At 30.8% G+C, this 23580-nt stretch overlaps 2 protein-coding genes across 4 annotated transcripts; one reads left to right on the top strand and one right to left on the bottom strand.

Moving 5' to 3' along the window:
- Window positions 1-5027: 5027 nt before the first annotated feature.
- LOC108470742 (mitochondrial import inner membrane translocase subunit TIM23-2-like) lies at window positions 5028-6055 on the bottom strand. The gene has a single exon (XM_017772186.2). It carries the CDS (start codon window positions 5852-5854, stop codon window positions 5291-5293), a length of 564 nt encoding a protein of 187 aa, XP_017627675.1. The 5' UTR covers window positions 5855-6055; the 3' UTR covers window positions 5028-5290.
- A 4152-nt stretch (window positions 6056-10207) lies between these two features.
- Window positions 10208-14717, top strand: LOC108470664 (60S ribosomal protein L18a-like protein). Of its 3 annotated transcripts, none has more exons than XM_053020627.1 (6): window positions 10208-10503; window positions 11103-11274; window positions 12400-12476; window positions 13434-13560; window positions 13644-13761; window positions 14152-14717. In XM_053020627.1, exons 3-6 carry the CDS (start codon window positions 12467-12469, stop codon window positions 14203-14205), a joined length of 309 nt encoding a protein of 102 aa, XP_052876587.1. In that variant the 5' UTR covers window positions 10208-10503; window positions 11103-11274; window positions 12400-12466; the 3' UTR covers window positions 14206-14717. The 3 variants fall into 3 exon arrangements, with proteins under 3 accessions (XP_052876587.1, XP_017627551.1, XP_052876586.1); XM_017772062.2 differs by having other exon boundaries at window positions 11098-11274; XM_053020626.1 differs by lacking the exon at window positions 10208-10503 and having other exon boundaries at window positions 11098-11274; window positions 14221-14717.
- The last annotated feature ends 8863 nt before the right edge of the window (window positions 14718-23580 follow it).

Here is a 23580-nt window from a genome sequence, read left to right as displayed (position 1 = left end):
AATATCATCATTTCTTTGTTCACTTGCTACCATATTATTTTTTTGTCAATATCCATACCGTGTATCATGTTAAAAAAATGCGTTCATTTTATTATTAGGCCTACATAAATTAAAAAGCATGTAGTTAAAAGGTTGTGTTTGTTTTATCATATGAATAGAAAAATGTTAAAAAAAGAAAAAGAAAAAAACAAGACAATGTTCATCATTTTTGGAATTAGAGGAGTCGTGCTCCTAACTTACAGAGTATGGCCTCTTTCTAAAACCCGAAATAGTTGAATATCTATTTTAAAAATATAAAAAATGAGATTTAAGTAATGACTAAGTGGCGATCATTCTTGTTTTCGAGGATTTAAGGTATTGTGTCCTAACTTACAGGGCACGATCCTTTCTTCTCGATTAACTTGAAATAAGACTTTTTCTTGAAAATTAATATGGCTAAACGATATTTTGATATTATGTAAAGGGGGATCGTGTTTTAAATTCTCTTCAAATTTTCCGTTATCGATATTAAGACATCAATTAATCAATTAGGTACCAATTTTGGGAGTTACGAGGGTGCTAATCCTTCCTAGTGCGTAATTGACTCTCGAACTCATTTCCTAGATTTTGTAAACCAAAATCATCGTTTTAGTAAATCTCAATTTTTTATTAAAATGATCAAATTATGAGGTGATCCGATCACACCTCATAAAAATGATTGGTGACGACTCTCATTTTCGTTCATTTGTTTTAAAATAAAAAGTCGATTTCAAAAAATGGTTTCAATAGCATCGTTCTGATAAATGTTTACCTTTTCTAAAGTTAAAAATCAAAACCATTAAATTAAAAGGAAAAACTACGTCGTTTTGATAAATGTTTACTCATTAAGTTAAAAGGCAAAACCATTATATTTGTTTATGTCGTTAAATAATCTTGTACTTCGTCTACTAGTTAAATAATGGGTCATGTAAATACAACATTAAGTATAAATAATAGGATTCGTTAACTCGACTTGACTTGAAATTTTTTGACTTGATTCAGTTCAATTCAAAAAAAATTTGAATTAAGTTCGGTTGCTAAAATAGGATTCGTCAACTCGAATAACTAAAAAATTTTCACTTGATTCGACTCGACTCAATCGAATACTCACCCCCTCATGTTATACTATCATGATCTGGCATGTTATGGGGCGGATGTATATCCTGTGGGCTAGGCACTTAGTGTCATAGCGTGTTATCGGTTGGATTAGCTCTTATGAGCGTTTGGCATGTTATCGGGTGGAGTACCTCTTGTGAGCGATTGGCGTGTTTCAGTTGGATTACTTGTGTACTCGTATCTGTAAGTCATTCATCGAGTCGTAAATTGTTGTATTATAACTTATTTAATGATTTTGAAAGGCATGACATGTATTTGACATCATGAATTAACTCGTTGTGGACATAAATGTTTTCCTGGAGATTATTATTTGAGCTTTGAATTGAATTATGGAATTCATTGGTTTGATATTGTGGATGACAAGAAACACTTGTTGTTGAATTATTTTTTATTGAATTGTTATATTTACTTTGGTAAGATTTATTGTTTTTGTACGTCAAACTTACTAAGCTTCAATGAGCTTACTTATATAAATTTATGTTTCTTGTAGATACTTTTGAAGGTTGGATGATTGGATTAGCACTCAAGTCACATTATTCATCTGATTTCGGTAGATCATGAACGTTTATTTTGGATTATATGGCACGTAATAGGTTTGTTTTGTCATTACTTTTGTTTTGGTATGTATATATGTAAAGAGAGCCTAAATGCAAGTTGGTAACTTGAACATCACTACATGGTCTTGAAGTTTATTTGGCAAATGTTTAGATAATGACTTGCTATGGATTATGAATGATGGAAGATGTTTTTGATATAAACTTGTAGTATATGTATGACTAAAAGGTCTATTTGAATTGCTATGATTTGAGGTGCCTATGCCTATATTTAAGTTGTGTGAATTGGCATGTTTTGGTTGACGATTTATATTATTGTATAAGTGTGTATACTTGTAGTACCAATGAGGGCACATTGACTAGGCACTTAAGATGGTTGAAATGATATTATTTAATTTTGTTTAATGTCATTTTGAATAGGTCTAATGGCTAGTAAATGGGTTACTTAATGTCCAAGAAATCTTGAAATGATAAACTTGATATTTATGGTTCATTTAGGTGCATACGACCTAGGACACGCCTGTGCCATTTTGCTATGTACCACACACGGCCTGCGACATGGCCATGTGTATTAAGTCAATGTGTTACACGGCCTAGCACACGGCCTAGCACATGGCCTGTGACAGTGTGGCCTAACTCAGTGAGTTACACGGGTAGGGACATGGCCGTGTGTCACAATTTTGAAAGTTACACGGTCTGGCCACACAGCCGTGTGTCCCATTTTTTTGGATTTTTTTATATTTTCCTGAAATGTTGTAATTTGTTTCAAAATAGTCCCTGAGGTTTTAAGATTGATTGTTTAGTCCCTAAAGTTCAATTTAAGCCTTGTAGATATAAGATATTATTGTAATTCAATAACTCTGTGGTTTTTAAGAAATTATATATGAAATGATTATGATTTACTTGTTTATTTTGTTAACTTGCTATAGCATTCCTGTAACCCTATTCTAGTAACGAATACAGGTTAAGAGTATTACAATGATGGTGGTGTCAGTGCATCTGGATATGGGAAAGCTTGCATAGGTACATGGTTCGAGATGCTTATAGAAACTTGATGGAAATGCTTGAGAGCCGAGGGATAATGCTTGGAATATGATATGGAAAACAATGGTGCCAGAACATATTAAGTAGTCCTGTGCCTTGCTTTGTTGAAGAGTATCCTTTCTAATGTTGAGTATTTGTTAGGCAGAATTAAACACTTTTAATTTGGGTTTTGAATGTACTCCTTACTAAGTTTGGGATGTTCACCTTTTGTCTACTACATTCAATGAGTAATTTTGACAGCTTTTACTTGTCAAATAATATATATATATATTTATATTTATATTGCTTAGCTATAATAGTTATACTTTGTGTTTTCTTTAATGAAGTAATATAATATTATTATACATAAACAACTTTAATCAAAATAAAAGAATATTGTGGAGTTTACAAATGACAATAAACACTTCGACTGGGCTTTAAATGCCACAACCTGATTCAAAAGATTCCCTGACTTAGACATAACAAGAATTGCAAAGTAATTTTTGGGGGTACATTGCAAAGTACATACTAATATAATTTATGTACGCAAGAATTTTCTCTATAGCGAGATTACCTTGAATGTCACACCTAACATTTTATCTATAACAAGATTACCTACGTTGTTAATTATGTTTAAATTTATTCTAATTTAAATCCTAATGACCTACGTTATTTCAATTTTGCATTAATGATTAAGTTCAATCAATAAAATTTGTATACGAGGTCAGTCAATAGCATTACATTACTAAGAAAACATAACAAATTAAATATTCTTATAAACAAATACAACTAATTTACATCATGTTGAGCATAAATATATAACTACTTTCTATATTTACTCTCGTATTTTAAGGGGATATGAATAAAAGATGAAAAGATTACCAAAATAATTGTATTAGGTGGGAAATTTTTTATGGAATTCCATTAATAACATTATTTTTCTCCAAAACATAAAAGGGAAACAACAAGAGACAATCATGTCATTAAGGAGAAAGAACAAAAATTGCTTTAAGTATTCGGATATTTTCATAAGTTCTAAGAATTCAAGGCTCAAAAAGAATCCATAGATTCACAATAATTTGTTGCTTTACCATACTTGTAGCAGAGAAAACAAAGTTAGACGTAAACTCATTTTCAACACACCATGAATCCGGGTAACATAACCCTTAGGTCCTAAATTTGTTGCTTGCGTTTGCTGCAAAAAATGGCACACTTATGGAGAATGTATTATCAAAGCACATACAAATATAACCATTAAAATAACTTAAGGGAGTTTCATTCCAAATCATATATATTTCTAATTACCATGACTTTAAAACCTAAAACAGGCTAAACTTGGGCAGTTCTTGGGTAATCTCAGTTCCACAAACTTTGAAATTCTGGTACCTCAGTACCTAACCTTAGTAGTATCCAAGACACCAGATGAATATATGTATATTTTGCATGCATATCTATAAATTTATATAATAAGCTTAAGATATATAATTAGGGTAATGAACTCTAAGGATTGGTCCAGGGTTTCAATAAAAAATGCAAACTTATTTAAATTCTATTGGATATGTATGCTTTCCTTCTAGTCCATGTATGTTGTGAAATACTCAAAGTAGAGACTTTGATGTTATCCCCTTTCTCGCTGGTAACAGTACATCTAATGAAGAAACTTCTAAGAAAATAAAATAAAGATTTCAATTGAGCAAGCTTTTTATGCTAGGGGCACAAAGTGTCTGCATGATCAAATGCGCATGGCCAGATGAGGTTTAGGAAAGTTATTATTATCTGAACCTAAGTCCAACGCCTACAGGACACCTGACACCAAGCATGGGATCATCACTTTTGACCATTACATACCGGCAAATAATAGGACAATTGTAATACAAACACTACAACATCACATACCTGGCTATGTAGTTACAATATAGCAATATGCAATAAGAATCTCAAACTCAGTTCAGCTGATTGTTGAATATCAAACAACAACTCGGTATTCTTCAACTTATTCCACTCACATTTCAGCTCTTTCTTTCACAAAACAAGACAACTTAATTTCTATAAAGTTACTACCTTGAAATATGTCTAAACAGCGTTTCCATGCATACAAAGACATCAAACAGAAGCAGATAACATGCATCTTTTTTCCCTGCAATAACAAACAAATTACTAACAATATAAAATTACCCCGAATAGGGGATGAGTGTCAAATACTAGTATATGTCTTGAATCTAAGTTTTTTCATATGTTTGGAGATGATTCCCAAATAGTACTTCAAAAAATGAAGAGTGCAGTAACAAAGTATAAAATTAACTAACAATAAAGAAATTTCTAATTACCATTTATCACAATTAAGTAGATAATAAATAAAGAGAAAAGCATGGTCGATCGAATACCGATCATTAATATAGAACAAAGAAACTTCGAAAATCATTAATCGTTAGGCAGACGATTATTCATCACATTACCTTCACATATTACATGAATTAAATTTCTTAGAAACCTATTATCAATTTTTTCCCCAAAGATTCAACCTAGCACCATCAAAATTTTCGATTCAACGAAATATCAACTCACTGAAAATTCCAGCTTTAAATTGGCACGTATCTCTTCAAGACTTGCTTCCCAGCAACCACGGTTCCAGCTGCCAACCCACCAAGCGCACCAGCAACCGCAGCAGACCTTACCCCTCTCGCGGCCCGACAAAGAGCTCCGGTCGCAAGACCCGCCGCCACGCTACTCCATACATCATCACGGTCAGTTACAGCCACGACCCCGCTCTCCATCCCCGCATAAATCAAGCCCACCACACCGATCCTGTTCCCCCATGATCGACCCGTGTGACCCGAACTATTCAAGATCCGATTGATTTTGAGTTTCAAAGTATCGCCTTGCTCGAAATTCCTGAGAGCGGAGAAGAGCCCGACGGCTGCGCCCGATACAGAGCCGCCTAAATAAGCGGAACCGGTATAAAACGTTAGGTTTTCGCCCCAGGAACGGCGCTGGTGGAGGGATTCCTCAGCGAAGAGGAACTCCGGGGAGGTAGGGAGCCTGTAAAGGTTGTTGATAGGAACCTGGAGGTTAAGGTCTTGGTATGGATTGTAAAGTCGGGTGTTTGGTTCGGATTCTGGGTCGGAGCCGCCATGATGAGCCATTGTTAAGGTGAGTTTGGTGGCTCTGAATTCGAGTTAGGGTTTCGTTTTATGGGAGAGAACGGAGAGGAACTTTCGAGGTTGTAACAGAACGATGATTCTCTACGTAGGTCATGTGCTTGAATCTTTATATTGGTCGGTTGGACCGGCTACCCGGTTCAGCTACCTTTTACTTTTTAAAAAGGGTTTCGTAACCATGATCTAGCCTTAGTTCGGTTGCAGTTCAAGCATGCTTATAGGTAGTTCTCCGTGCTGTGTTCGAAAGATAGGAGAGTTTAGATAAAAATATAATTTTAAAAAATAGGTATAGATAAAAAATGAGGTCTATGTTTTGAAAGGGTTGAGCTTTGGATAAGAGTTTTTTAATTCGGATTTGGCTCGGCCTAATTTGACCCGAAAATATTAATATACTTAACAAAGTATTGATATTTTACCTAGTATTCATATCATTTTAAAGTTCAATATTTTGAAAATTAAAGAAAATTTACTTGAGTATCGATACCTTCCCTAAAGTATCGATATCTCGTAGCAAGTATCGATACATTCCCTATTGTATCAATATTATAGACTTTAATACGGGTCAGGTCGAGCCGAGCCTGAGTTTAGCATATATAATTTGTGTCAAGTTTTGACAAAATTTTAAACCTATTTTTCGGGTCAGACCTATCAATAAGCCCTACAATTTTGTCTGAGCCCGGCTCGTGGACGACTCCACTAATAGGTAAAAGAAAGTATAAATAATTTATACTTATTTTAAGTATTTCATTCAATTGATATTACAGATTAACCGGGCATCAATTTAATTTTGAAATTATTAAAATATCTTCGATATACTAAATTAAGTTATATTTTTATGAAAGTGTTTTTATCTTTTATATAATAAGTCAATAAAAATTTATCAAGAAGATATTTGTAATTGAAATTATTAAAATATATTCCGTTAAACTATATTTTTATGAAGATGTTTTTATATTTTTATATAATAACTCAATACAAAATTAATTATAATGATACTTAAATCTAAAAATGATAAATAATTAATTTTACAGATGTAGTCAAAACATCGATTAATTTTTATATGTAATTCTTTTGCCGATACCGATGTATTATAAATTTAATATAAAAATTATAAGAAAGACTCACAAAATAATTTATGTCTGATTTGAATTTTTAATTAATAAAATATATTTAAATTTTGTATGAATAAAAAATTATACTAAAAAGCTAATCACATGACTAAAAACCTATTTGTTTCTCTTTAATTTTGCATAGTTTAATGTGATGACATGCACTTAACAATATTATTTAGCCTAACGTTAGGAAGAAAGTTCGGAAATTACCAGCCTTGCCTAATAATTTTGTTTAAAGGATAATCTTGGTAAAAAAAAATTCTATCTAATCCTCTTAATTTTAATATTAAAAATTAATTTATCTCTAAAGTAAGCAACTAAGGACAATTAATCATAATATTAATTTTTTTTACAATTGCATATAATTTTTATTTGTATAATAATAAATTTTTCTCTCAAATTTTACATATTCTATCAATTTATTTTTATTTAACAAATTTAACCTGTAACATTTATACATTCTATCAATTTGATCATAATTTAACAAATTTATCAGAAATACAAGATAATATGTGTTTGTCAAAAGGAAATCAATCAGAATAATAGTTCAGTTTTATGGAGAGAGAATAGGGCAAGTTTCGAGAACTGATTGTATGTTCGTTGGGTGGTGCAGAATCAGTCCGTTTCCGTTTCTAGACTGATATTTGGATTGCAGATCTTAGCCCTCTTCATACTCATTATATAGGGGTAGGTCCGTTTGAAGGATATGGTCAATTTTGATGGACAATGGAAATGGAACATTTTGTTTGCTTGGCTTCCATAAAATATATTGGCTTATATTGCTAATGTGTTGCCTCCAAATAAGGATGATGGTGTTGTTGGTGCATTTGGAGATGAGGGTGCTCGCATAGGTTCACAGTTTGAGAAGCTTATAGAAACTTGATGGAAAATGCTTGGGAACCGAGGGATAATGCTTGGAATATGATATGGGAAGCAGTGGTGCCGGAACATATTAAGTAATCTCGTGGCTTGCTTTGCGGAAGAGGATCTTTACTAATGCCGAGAGATGTCATCGCTCAACGAAAGGCCTTTCATGTTCAATTTGTGCGTATACACATGAATTGGCTAGTCATGTCTTACGTGAGAGTTCTGCTATTAGAAGCATTTGGGAGCAGTTGGTTCCTGCTAGCTTAAAGCATTGGTTTTTCAACTGCAATTTTACTTGGATTTATAGCAATCTCCAAAAGAAGCATGGTTGTAGTTATGACCGAACCACCTAGGATGTGTTTTTTTCAATGGTCTGTTAATATGCTTGGAGGAATCGTAACTGCTTAGTTTTTTATGCTAAGTATAAAAATAAGGACATGGTTATTAGTTAAATGGCTTGGGCATTGCGGCAGCCAGTTTGAGCTTAATAGACAAGTGAATGGTACAGTGAGCCTAATCAAGTGGGAAGCACTTGATGTTGGTTGGGTTAACTTAACATAGGCGGGGTAGTTAACACTAACAGAAACACGAGTTCAGCAGGAGGTGTGCTTCGCGACAACAAGAGGAACTGTTGCCTTGGTTTTTATCGAAATGTTGGTGTGTCTAATGTGCTTCATAGTTCATACTGAATTACGGGCTATTGCAGATGGGACTGAGAATGCATGGAACAAAGGATACAAACAAGTTGCAGTGGAAGTGGACTGCTTGTGTAACACCCTTAATCCGACTTAATTGTCGGGTCCGAGTTATAGCGTGTCACATTTGTTGTCAGAACAACTACGATCAATTATAGTCAATCTATACAATTTACTGTATTTATTCAAACAAAACACGCATTCAACACTATACACAATCATTTTTAGGTGTTATACAAACTTACAAAAGCTCAATAATAACTCGATATCGAATTAGGACTAAATTGAATTTTTTTCCAAATATAACAATTGGGTATCACGATGCTAAAGACAGTAGCCATACTTCAATTCTCATTAGGTGGGTATTGCAATATCTCGAGTTTGGTACCAAGATATTGAAGACAATAGTCAAGTTTCCCAACTTGAGGATTAAATTGTAAAATTTTTGAAAAAAATGGATCAAGATTGGTATGGCCATACCGAGGACAATCCAATAGATTTCTATTTTGGTAAATTACACATTTTTAGAACTTACTCCAACATTAACATTTCAGCGATTCAAAGATACTTCAAAATACCATTCATTCAGGCATTACAAATTCCAAATAATACATTTCTAAGTCACTTACCAAATCAAACATCTAATTCACATAAATCAAGTTGAACGCCACATTCCAACATATTCACACCTTAACTAAACTAGGCTAATACCTTATCATTTGTAACCTAACCAACTAAACTTGATTGTCTTTTGGGAAACATCCGATTCCAAAGACATCCGATTCCAAAGAAGAGAGATGTTTCACATCTTTTTTATTCAATTCTCTCTTATCTCAATCTCTTTTATTTTAATTAGTGTTTATCTTCATATTATAATTAATCTTTTGATTTATCTTGTTTTCATATTACTACTTAAATCGATCTTATTCATTGCCTTATTAAAATTGGTATGTTGTGGTAGAAATATATATTTTGTGAAGTTAACATCGTAAATGACTTAATTTCAAAGTTGAAGCCACAACAATTGGACGAGTTACAATTTTTTATAGAAATTTCCATGGGGTGCAATTGGTTTTTAAGAGAGATAAATGCTTTGGTGTATCTTAGAGGTGTTCATAAGTCGGATATTTTTTTAATTTTTTAAATATAAATATTTATATTTGTAATTATTTTATTTTTAATATTTAATAGTTTTATATTTTTATTATTTTTATATAGTCATCTTAAGTTTTTTTGTGTTTACATTATAGTAGTATCATATATTCCTATAGATTTAATTTTTATGTATTATAAATTACATAATATAAATCATTACAATTTAAAAATAAGTTAATGAGCAAAGTTCAGACCTTGAATGTTCAAGCATGAAGTGACCCATATTTAAAACTAGGTTAATTTGTTTTGTCCAATCCTATTTTTCGAGCCTAATATTTTTATCGATAAATCGATCTAATGTATCTACTTAGTTGTTTAATTTTTATTTGTTTTTGCCTTATGACACCTTCTATTAAAATATATATTTATATGTAAATATAAAATAATTAAATGGTTATATTTTAGTTTAGTTTAGAAAAAACAAAATTGAATAAAAATTATTATTATTATTTTTTTTTTTTTTGTATATTCCATGTTTGATTTAAGGTTTATATCTGATAGATGGATACACGCCCATACAAAATGGGCATCTGATCGATCCAAAGTCCAAACACATCAAAACCAGTACACAAAAAGTGTCTTTTTAAGTTGTTTTTTTTTCCCTCTTTCCCCCATAAACCAATGTCTTATTGGTTTGATTATTTAATGGGGAAGATGAATAAGGTAACGCTGACATCAATAAAAACCCACTAAATGAAAAAGCAAAGAAAGAAAATCGCTTCTCAACTAAAATTTGATTTGCTCTGCTTTTTCTCTTCTGTCAAATTCCTTTTCTTTTCCTTCACTCTCTCACTTTGACAGACAGGCAAGCAACTTTAACTCCTTCCTTTCTTTTTGCTGCTACATTTTACTGTTTCATAATCAATTGCTCTGTTTTTTTTTTTAATTGCTAAATTACTTTTTTTTGATATTGTAGAGTGATTGTTGTGCTTTGTATCTTGTTTGGGTTTTTTAGGGTTTTGGGAATTAGGCTCTCTAGAAATCAAGGTCTGAGTTTTAGTGGGATAATTGGTTATTATGTGGCGTTATTTTGATGGATTTCAAGGTTCTTTTCTTTGGCCAGTGTTGATTAAATAAAATTGATTTTAACAGAATTGCTTCCTCTTTATTTCTTTGCTTTTAAGCAAGGAGAGCTTAGTTGATTTGACTTTTTGCATAATTAAATTAATTCTTAGTTGTTCCGGCAATCTTTCAAGTGAAGGGTGATGGGTTGGTCGAGTTTTTCTTCAAAATTGGCTTTTGTAATACTCTTCTTTTAGGGGATAGAACCATGTATTTCCTGTTCCATAGGTTAAAATCTGTACTTAGCATTGAGATATTTGCTTTTTTTTAGAAACCTTTCTAATGGCTATTGTGTAGCTGCTAATATGGTGGTACCTTCTTCCGGTGTTCTTGACAGAGCAGGTCCTCCAAAGGCAGAGAGAGGTTCCGAGACCACCAACTGACTTTTAGACCTGGATATTCATATTCCGAACACATGGATTAGATTACTGATCGCATTCCTTCAACATCTTTTCCTTTTTTCTGCATATAACAGTTCAGCGCGTCACACAAATCACTTATTAGCTGTGATATCGTATGATTCACAAAGCTTTCTGGAATGCTATCTTTTCTGTATTTTGATGTTGTTCATGTTCATTTACAAATTAGTCAGCTATAATATTTGTTAATTAGGATCATATCCTAAGTACTTTGTCTCTTCATTGGGTGATTAAATCAGAAGCATATTTACTTTGTTACTTGAAGGATAAGTCTCCTTTATTTGTACTAATAACTGTCATTAGTGACTGTTGAAGGAAAGCCTTGAGGTGTCTTTAATTTGTTAAATTGAACTAAATATGAAATCTACTGCATGCATAAGCAGTTTACTTGTAGTCAAGCGTTTTTGGTTCCCAATTGTTAAAGGACTAAAAATAATTGTCATATCATGATTTCTAGAGATCAAACAGTTACTGTCGTGCTCATGCAGTATGATGAATCTGTTAATTTCTTTTGCATGCATATGAGGGGTTAACGAATTTAGGAACATTAATCGGTAACCAATACTGGCATTTCATTAATGTCTGTTCTGGTTCGAAATAGTTTCAGTTCTGCATTTCACTCAGAAGTTTAAACCATCAAACTCTGCTATGTTTCTGACTGACATCTCCATTAGGCCATTGAATGTGTTAAATTTAGCCTCTTCGAGTAAAACTTTTTGCTACCTCTTGCTTTTAAGCAAGGAGAGCTTAGGTAATTGAACATTCTTTATGCATAATTAAAATGATTCTTAAATGGTCCTTATATGTTGCAGCTATTTAAATGGGTGATGGTTGGTTGGTTTTCTTGAAATTTGGTTTTGTAATATTCTTCTTTTGGGGGATAGGACCAGATAGCAGTTTCATAGGTCAAAATCAGTATCCAGTATCGGGATAGTAACATTTTCTTTTAATGAAACCTTTCTAATGGCTATTGTTGCTGCTAATATGGCATTCTTCCCTGTTCACGACAGAGCCTGTCCTTCAAAGGACACATGAACTAGTAACAATCACAATGAAAATATTGATATATAACTTAATAAACTTTAAATCCTTGAGGAATATGAACTATTGGTTCCTGCTTTCAACATCATTGTGGCTCCATGTATTATTCAGAAAGTTGATTTATGAGCCTAATCAAGTTTTTTACTTCTATTATATATACTTCTGAATATTTTAATCAGGTCCTTAAAGGGCAGAGTGAAGAGCTGAGCCCATCGACTAAGTGTTAGACTTGGATATTCCAAATACATGGATTGGAGTACTGATCTTCTTCCTTCTACATCTTTTAGTTCTGCGTATAATAGTTCACTGCTTGCTCAAAAATTGCTTATTGGCTGTGAAATTGTATTGTTCACATAGCTTTATGGAATTTTGTCTCCTGTATTCAGTTTTCTATATGGTCATTTACAAATTAATCAGCTATAGTATTTACTAGTTAGGACCATTTCGTTTAAGTGCTGCGGATCTTCTTCGAGTTTTTAAATCAGAAGTGTATTTAATGTGCTACTTGAGGTTAAAAATGTCAATAGTCTCCTTTATTTGTGCTAATAACTGTTATCATCGACAGTTTAAGGAAAGCCCTGAGCAATCCATGAAGTCATTACGTTGACAAATCTATGAATATAACTACTAGAACATGCGATTAAAAGTGCCTATATGGGCTTTAATGAGATTTGATTTTACTTGCTGGGAGTTCTCTTTGTCCGATGAATTTACCGGCAGTAGCTGCTCGTGTATCAGCAAATTGTCAAATTCAACCAATATGAAATCCACTGCATGAATATAATCAGTTCACTTCAACTAAAGTATTTTTTGGTTCTCGATTGTCAAAGGAGCACAAATATGTCATGATTTCTTAAGATTAAAGAATTGAATCACTGGTCATGCATCATAAAAGTTACTGTCCTGCTTATGCAATATTATGAACCTGTTAATTGCATGCATATGAATGGATGGTAGGAGCTCTTATGGTTAGCCGTTGTTGGAGGTCTTGTTAAAATTTGGAGTTTTGGATGCCTGTTCTGGTTCAAAATAGTTTCAATTCAACATTTCACTCGAACCTGAAATTTAAACCATGCTATCTGCTATGTTTCTTGGTAAACATATCCAATACACCAATCAATGTGTTCAATTGAGCCTCTTTGAGTAAAATTTATGTGTAATACGTTCATTTTGATTACTTTCATTGATGTGGTAAGAATTTTGGTGAATACAGAGCACTCAACAGAACCAGTTGAAGGCAGAAATGACGAATATACACTTATTAGAGATGCAGAAGACCCGCGCCTGGGGATGTACGATAAACCTCTTCCTTGCTTTGGCTGTGGAATAGGATGGTTTTCGTGAGTTCCCTTGCTCCCCACCATCCTCCTTCAACTCTTCTTCTTGTTTTGGACTTCTGAGCATGTCTGCTTTTCTTTTACAGGCTTCTGTTAGGATTTGTTTTCCCTTTCATGTGGTATTATGCTACCATTCTCTACTTTAGAAGCTACTACCACAGAGATCCTAGGGAGAGAGCTGGACTTGCTGCCTCTGCAATAGCTGTAAGTGCTAATTTAGAGATTGGTGTTTTCTTTAGTTTTGTGGTTATTTTAGTTGCATACAAGGTCCTTAACAGTTTTCTAGTGCGCGTTTACTTTGACTAAAACACATAATGTAATCTGGTAGAAGTGATTATCACAATTACAAATTTCCTTATGTTCCCCACTGTTGAATTGTGTTTGGTCTGCAAGATACTCTTCTAAAACTTTATAGGACCCTTATTATTGTCAACGTCTGAAACTTGGGTGAAAGGATCAAATCTGAAAGTAATTGAAGAAACTGCAAAAAATTATTTAGTTGAACTTGGAATGATATAAGGTAACGAAGAATATGCGTCCCCTTTATAGGCCATTTATCTTTGATATTTAATTCCAAATCATTATTTTTTGCAGGCAATGATATGTACAATTGCTGTAATAATCACAATAGCAGTTCTGATCTTCTAATTCTTGCCACTGCAGTCTGTATATTTACCACTGCATATTGTGCTTCCTCAAACATATGGTGAGACAAGAGTACTAAACCTGTTATGGGGCTAAAAAAAGAGGGTAAGAAACAAAGAGCATATTAGGAACCTCAAGAATCATATAAAGTTTCAGTTGTCTGCGTTGTAGCTCGGTTTAGGCTAGTAAAGAAACAGGAAGTCTATATTGCAACTTTCATGAAAGTAACCGTGTTATAATATCAATGGTGAAGTAGTTACAATCACAATGAAATTCTATCTGCATTTATCAATCAGAAAGTTGGTTTAAGTAGTGTTTGGGATAAGAAAATTGATGATGGTGTTTTGGGAAAGCTCATTAATACTCCATTATTGTGGGTGCTTTTTGGGGCCATTGTTTGGTGGATTATGATAGTGGGAAAAAGGCCATAGACATAGTGTTGATGTTATTGATTGTAATGATGATTGAGAATGTGGGTAAGCTTGATATTTTCATCAATGAAAGATTTTTTTTTATTTTTTGCCATCAATATATATATATATTTAGTAGGGGCTTGGGAAACTTGAATGCTTGGGGATTCTTTTTAGCACATTCGCATTTTCCCAAATATTCCCATTCATTTCCATTTTCCCACCAAATCAGTGGCAGGAATATTTTGAGCTTATATTTATATACAAGTGTAGATGTAAATGACACAACCATAAGCCTAACTTATTCGAATTAGGTCAATTTTGATCGGTTCACGTTTTCAAATGATTTAATTATCGATTCTCTCCGTAAAATTCACCCTCTATACACTACAATAGTATTCTAGTATTGTAAAGATTAGTATTTGGTATATTGATGGTATATACAAACAGTTTTAAAATATTTATTTTTCTAATATTTACTATATCTTTATAGAATAATTGTTAATTCACTGATCCTTTTGTGGAGTTTAAAAGCTCTATTAGCAGTGCACCACTCTCATTATAAATTTTAAGTTTTTATGTTTTATTTTTACTTTTTATATTATCATTGTCGAAACCATCTTTTTGAAAAGAAAAAATGGTTGACTTTTGTTTTGAAAACAAAAATTGGAGTGGCCACCAATCCTTTTTTATGAGGTGTGATCGGGTCACCTTGTGATTGATTGTTTTAATAAAACGTTTTGATTTACTAAAACAATAGTTTTGGTTTACGAAATTCGAGAAAATGGGTTCGGGAGTCGGCTATGCACGAGGAAAGCTTAGCAACCTCGTAACGCCCAAAATTGGTACCTAATTGATTAATTAAGGTCTTAACATCGAAAGATAAAAACCCAAAAAGAATTTAAAATACAATCCTCTCTTTTTTATTAACGTTAATTTTACAAGAAATGTTTGGATAAACGAAGCGGATGCTAAAGACCTTCTTGTCCCGAAGTAATAAAATGTCACATCCAGTACGTCAGCACACGACATTTTAAACCTTCGAGAATAAGCTTATCTTTTGATTTTCAAAACTCATGTATTTTAATTTTAAAAGGATATTTGGTCATTTGGCTTAAACGAGAAAAATCGAAACCCAGTACGTTAGGCGCGATCTCTCGAGTTTCCAAATACATAACATTGTCTTATTTTGAAAATTTTCTTTTTATGAAATAATAGCAAATATGAATTTAAAACGATGTGTATTTATTTTGTTTGAAGTATAATAAAACGGCACATTATGAATAAATACGTTGGGACCTAATTCTCAATATGATTTGAACGAAACAAACTAAAATGGCAATATGAACATGGAATAATAATGTACGAATAAAATGTTATGTTAAGGAATGTCTATAATATGGAAATACTAACAAATCCTAGTATACATAATGCAATAACCACATACTATCACTTTAATACCAACACGAACAATCGAAGGAAATAAGATAAAATAAATAACAAATAATTTCAATGATAAAAAAATAAAATAGGCAACTGAACAAGACAAAACCAATTTTATGGTACAATAAGGACTAATGAATACATAAATAGATATAAAACAGATATTGAAGAAAGCGGTTTGTAAAATATTAAAAATAGAAGAGTAAATTAAAATATAAAATAAAATTAAGGGAGCAATTTGTGAATAAATATACTATAAATAAATATAATAATAATAATAATAGTACTAATAGTAATAATAATGATAATAATAATAATATATAAAAAATAAAAATTAATGATATTGATACATAAATAGAAATAGAAATATAATAATAATAATAATAATAATAATAGTAATAATAATAATAATAATAATAATAATAAAAGTTTTAAAATCATATAAGAGGACATAAATAAATAAATAACAACACGATATAAATAAATAAATAAAATGTTAATAACAAGAGTAAAAAAGCATATATAAAAAAATAATAATGAAAATAATATTAGTATATAAATAGAAATAGAAATATAATAAATAGAAATATAATAATAGTAGAAATATAAATAGATAAATAATAATAATATTGGAATAACAAAATAAATATAAATAGAAACATAATAATAATAGCAATAATATATTAAATTAGTTAATTTGATAATAAAATAGCGAAAATAAAAAAAGATTAAATCAAACCCGAAAGCAAAATTTTGGGGCAAATCAAAAATAAATAAAAGGAAATGGACCAATTTGAACGTGCGAATAACAAGGAGGGACCAAAAGGAAAATAATCCCCACCCTCCAAAACGCACAGCTTCAAGGAGGACCAAAATGCAGTCAAAACAAATTTTAGGGTCAAAATTAAAAATAATAAAAACTTAATTGCAAAACAATAAAAAAGTAGAAGGGCTAAAAGCAATTGGACGAATTTAGAAAAACAAAGAAATTGAAATGAAATGGACAAAATTCCTACATTAAATTGAAAGAGAAAAGAAAATAATTCAATTCCAATAGAAATAAAAAAAGAGAGAATAATTCAATTTCAAATTGAAGTAGGAATACAAAAGTAATTGATCCTTTCAAAGAACAAAATATCACTATTTATATACATGAGGTTTACTAAAAATAGGCTAATTAATTTAATAAATTAAAATAAAATAAAATAAAAATCTTCCTATTTTTGGCTCTTTACAAAGTTAACAAAATTTGATAACTTCTTGGCTTTTTCCATCTTTTTGATTTGGCCCTAATTTAATGATTGTCTTTCAATTTGACCATTTTGGGCTTGTTTTCGACCGATTACATCTTTGGCTTTATTTATTAGGTTATTATTTTTCTTTTTCGGGCTCAGGCCAAAATTAACCTATTACAATCATTTTATCTATCACAATCATCATAAAGTATAAAGTACGTTATTTATTAAATAAGGTGTTTACAACCATTTTCACTTAAATTCAAATAATAAATTTTAATTAAGATATTTTTATTAAATGAAAAATAATAATAATTAAATTGCACTAGTAAAATTTAGTAAAATTATTATTTAAATCTCACAAAATAATATTAATATTAGAACATTATAATTTTTTACATTGAAGTTTTTTTAAAAAAATGTTATTATGAGCGTATAATAACCACCAAAAATGAAATTTAAAATTTTAATAGATAAATGGGGTTATTATAAAAGGATTGTGATTCTAATAGTTTACAAATTACGAGTATAATTAAATTTTATATTTTTATTTTGTAGTATCAAAATTTTCAACTTTGAACCCTAGTAAACATGATTGAACTTGAAGTTAATATGAGAATCAGTTGAAAATTACCAAGTAACCAAATCTAATTTGAATGATATTTAAGTTTAAAAGTAAAAACTGAATTAGGGCAAAATAAGATTGGGGATTTGGAATTTAATTATGCATTTTACGAGAACTAAAATTAATTTCAACTTTGTATTAACTTATATTTTATAATTTTTTAAAATACTAAATTAAAATTCTATTATTTTCGGAGGGTCAATTTAGCAAATTGCTAATATTTTATTAAAGTTTGGGGACCGCCTCTGGTTTGAATTCAACGTATTTCGAGTCACATTCTTACTTTCTTAAACGTGAATAAAGAGGCTACAAAAATGGAAAGAGAGGACCAAAAATATAAAGCTTGTATTGTACAGTAGAGGAGTAAAGTGAGAAGAGACTATACTTACCCGATATTTGGAATTTAAACGTTTTATTTTAATTTTAGAAATTAAATTTCTTATTTTGATAAATTTAAACTTAATAAAAGAATTCTAATAATATTAAAATTAATTTATATTTTTAAATTCGAATAAAAAGTAATTAAATTCTTTACAGTAAATGTAGAAAGATTAAATTCTAAACTTAAAAAAAAAAAAGTAAAGGGACATGGAAATATTTTAACTATTAATTTAACCACCGATGAGAGTACTAAAAAGTCTTACCAAACCCCATAGCTCAATAGATTTAGGTTGCCTCTCGGGCATATATTCCCCCACCCACTTTTCTTTTAACTTCTCTTTTAACCTTTCACTTTGGGATAAATTATCTAAACATGTCGTTTTTTATAATAATAAAAAATCAGATTAGGCAGATTTTTAAAAAATTTACAGGATTAGACCAAAAAATGAAAATGCATCTAATTAGCGGATTGATAAGAAAATACTTCTAACTAAATATACTTTCTGTCACATCCACTGAAAACGTGTAACGTCCCCCCTACCCGAGACCATTGCCGGAGTCAAGCAGGAGACATTACAAAACTTATCTTAGCACTTAAACAGTTTTCGTAGTAAACTATCCATCTGCGTCACAGTCGCTAAAAAAATCATATCTCGAGTTACGAAACTCGAAATCCAATTCCGTAAATTTTTCCTGAAACTAGACTCATATATCTACTTACTAATTTTTTCTAGAATTTTGGTCAGGCCAATTAGTACAGTTTATTATAAGAAGTCTCCCTGTTTCAGGGTTCAGCTACTCTGACCCTTGTGCACTTCGAATCAAATTTCTTCCTGTACAGAAATCCAATGACTATGCCATTTGTTTCAATTAAAATAGACTCAATAATGAATCCATACATATAAAGTTTGAGTCCTAATTCTTAATACACAATTTATGGTGAATTTCTAAAGTCAGAACAGGGAATCCAGAAATTGTTCTAACCCTGTTTCACCAAAACGTAAATATCTCATAAAATACAACTCTTTTACCAATTTTGTTTCTTCCATATAAAATAGATTCATTAAGCTTCAATTACATATTTTATTCATCATCTAATTCACTTTATACTATTTTTGGTATATTTTCAAAGTTGGACTACTGTTACTGTCCAAATCTGTTTTAGTATAAAATGTTGATAACTAAGTTTATAACATCTTCATTTCTTCTTTCTACAACATTTACCAACAATTCCTCTTATTACTCTTCACTAACATATCAAAACATACCATTCTTAAGGTTTTGGTAACATTTACAAAACATACCAAAATATCATTTAACAACTTAGATACTTTCAATATAACCAAAAGACATCCTAGGTACAATGCCATTTTCCAAAAGATAGAAACTTCACCAATTTGAGTTTGGGGATCGGCTTGTATCTTTGAGTCCTTATACTTTCGTACCTAGCTGCACAAGACGAAACAAACCGCATAATCGAGAATACTCTCGTGGTATTTCCATAAACAATAGCTTAATCAACTTTAAAACATGGTAATTCAAACACATTATTGCTATTATTCAATATCAATCAGACTTTAATAACCTTTACTTTATTTACCCTTATTAACATAACTCGGACACTAACGGATACACGGATCCAACCCACACTCCGGGATAAGCACATAGTGCTTCATCGAACAAATCCGAACTTTAACATTATAGTACACAAAGTACTTCATCGGAACAAATCCGAACTTTAACAAGAGTCGACACATAGTGTCTCATCGACTCAATGTCGGAATATCCCAATACTTCCAATTCCTATGACATGTCAACTATATCCGACTAGCCCGACACTGTTAATAGGGTATTCAAAATCACATTCATTTCAATATGGTAAAAATACTTACCTCATTCACATTTTCATACAATATAAATATCAAATATAGCAATAACGATTAAGCTCGGTTTATAGAAATACAAACCACTATTTATCGAATTTAATCGATATCTTCGTTCACTTTCTCTTTTCCTTCTTTGATGACGTATCCGTGCTACGTTTGCTACTAACAATCATACAATTAAAATTCATCAATATACTAATTCATAAAACACATTTTCACTTTCTATCAAACTTTTACAAAATTCCAATTTCGTCCTTTTTCCATTACTAATCTTTTTCTTTAACTTAAGCTTCATATTCTCTTTTAATCAACTCATTAACAATTTCTAACTCATAAAATTCATTATAAAACATAAATTTTGAGCTCTATTCCACTTAATCCCTATTTAAACCTAACTTAGAATTCTTTTAATAAATCACTCAATTTTCACTTCTAACTTCAATTCCTATCAATTTAACCCATAAAACCTCAATTTATTCAACTAAATCAATATCTAAAAATTTTCTATTTTCTTCATTTTAACCTCATACATGTAGAACTTTGAATTAGGCATCCATAAACATAAAAATCATAAGAAAATGAGCTAAAACAACTTACCAATTAAACTTTAGGGCCTTAATCCTCAAATTTCCTTTTCTTTTCTTTCTTTCTTTCCTTCTTTCTTTCTCACGTTTGCTCTCTGTAACTCTTTCTATGTTTCTTTACTCATTATTATTTATTCATTATACTATATTATATTATTATTAACCTATAAAAATATAAATTAACATGTGTAATAGCTATAACATAAAATATCTTATAGCTATTACACATATATACCAACTATTACACATGTTATATCATACATTCACACACATGGCACTTAGGGTCTAATTGCTAGATTAGTCCCTTTTACTTCTTTAATCTATAATTAAACTTTTATTCCTTATGCAATTTAATCCTTTAAACTAAATTCAAGCTACTTCACTTAATTAAACACTAAATAACCATTCAACTATAATTCATAAATATTTCTAATAAATATTCATGAATAAATTTCACGGAAACAGTACTCAAGACTCAATTTCCGATACCGTAACTTTCGGTTCATTACAAAACGCTTCCAAATAGGAGTATTTTTCACAATGACTATCCACCCTAACAGCTCCCCCACCTCCGGCTACTATTTCAATAGCAATTCAACCCCCTGCCCCACACCCATCAAATACTTTCTTTTTCCTATTTAAACCCCTAATTCTATTCATTTTCAATTCAATCTCAACTCATCTCTCTCTCACATTATCAAATTTCTCACTCAATTTTTATTCCTTAACTTTTTTATTAAAATTGTATTAAGGTTTTTTTTAAATTAATTTTTGTATTACAATTTATTTCAGTATTTATTGAAATTAGTAATTGAAAATCTCTAATTCATTTGGATGACAAGCACATTTTGATCAATCAATTGCAAATAGTAAGATTTTTTTATATTTAATCTAATCTAATTTAAATATTTTCTTGTTATATTGAATTTTAATATTTTATATATAGTTGGAAGATCGGATTTTGGAGACGTATCTTTCTAATATACTCACTCCTCCATTGTCTTTAATCGAACCATACTTGAGAGATGCTGAATTTTTGCACGTGGCTCGTATGGGTAGAAGTGTAAATTGGACATCACACTTGTAAGCACATTGGTGGAAAGGTGGAGACCCGAGACACACTCGAGGACGTGCAGTTACAGCTCAGGTTACCAGTGGATGGCCTGGTAGTGACTGGGTCAATTGTCACAGTCGATTGAAGAGATGTAAGCAAACAACTTTTAGGGAGGGTTTCAAACACGATTTATAGAGCCCGAATAGATATTAATTGGTTCAAAAGAAATTTTGGTGAGCTCAATGCGGAATCGAGTGAAGTTGAAAGAGAACAACTCACTCAGGTGTACATCCTTATGATCATTGAGCCTAATGCCCGATAAATCACGAAATCTTGTCCATTTAAGGGGGTCTCCTTATGATCATCAACCTCAACCTGTTGTAAATTACAGGTGATCCAAACTCAATTCCATTCGGAAAAAAAATGCAAACTAAATCAAATCGAGTAGTTTGAGTTTCGATTTTGAATCGAAATAAGTTTTATAATTCAAATACTAGATTGGTGTAAATACGATTATTGTAAATACCTTTATGGTGCTTTTTTTAAAAAAATTACACTAAATTGGACTCTAAATAATTTTAAAATTTTAAAATAATTTTAACTTTATAACTCAAAAATTATAAAAGTCTAATGAATATATATATAAAAGTATAAAACCCTAAACACTAAAACCTACAAAACCTTAACCCTAACTCCACCTTAGCAAAAATCTAAATCTTAACCCTAAAATAAAATAACCCTAGCAGAAGGGAAACGCGTCCAGCTAGAAGCATTTTCCTGCCAATCTACCTAGATGCGTTTTTATTTTTTTTAGCTTAATCCCATAATTTTTTTAAGAACCAACCTAATCCAATAATTTTTCTAAAAAGCGACATTTTAAAGAAATTTACCCTTCACTTTGTGTTCCCCCTTTACTATTATTAATGTCAAATATTTACATAATACGACTTTTAATCTCCTCCATTTTTATTTCTCCACATTTCTAGTCAATAGCTTTTTTTTATGTCAAGAAAAATATTAGATGAAAGAAGATAGAATTTACTTGAAAAAATAAAAAATAAATAACAAGTGATTGTTGTGTCAATTTGTAATTTTATAAAATTTGAAGGATTTAAATTTATCATTTTTGAGAGCTAAGTCACTACATGCTTCTTCTTGCCTATCATTAATTTTATATAAGATTTAATTTGATATTTATAAATCACTCCCCCATTGAAATTGTAAGTGAAACTTGAGAGGTGATAATTGTTTGTAATGCAAATGGTTGATGTTAGTAGGTATGTCCCACATTAGTTAAGTACAAACTATTAAGAGAGTTTTTATATAATTTAACTTCTTATTTTTTTAAGAAATTAGGCCATAGGTAGAGGTGTTCATGGGCCGGGCCGAGCTCAACTAAAAAATCATGCCTATTTATTGGGCTCGGGTCGGGTCAGGCCCAAAAAATGGGCTTAAAATTTTGTCCAAGCCTAACCCGGATAAAAATACTAAAACTCGGGCCCAGCCTGACCCGCCTATATTATTTTTTATATTATTTTTTAAATATATATAATACATCAAAATACTAAAACATCAAAATAAATATTTCCCAACAAATTAAAAATAAATTTTAAAAAATATGTAGACTTAAATAACACTAAGATAAATACAACTTAACAAGCAGATGCTTCTAAAATAATAATAATAATTAACAAATGCCTTTAAAATAATAAGAAAATTAACAATAAAATAATTTTTATACAATATCCAAACAATAACAA

Source organism: Gossypium arboreum, chromosome 10, assembly GCF_025698485.1.
Source record: "Gossypium arboreum isolate Shixiya-1 chromosome 10, ASM2569848v2, whole genome shotgun sequence".
In the NCBI taxonomy this organism is placed as follows: Eukaryota; Viridiplantae; Streptophyta; class Magnoliopsida; order Malvales; family Malvaceae; genus Gossypium; species Gossypium arboreum.
This window is presented reverse-complemented; position numbering and strand designations above follow the sequence as displayed.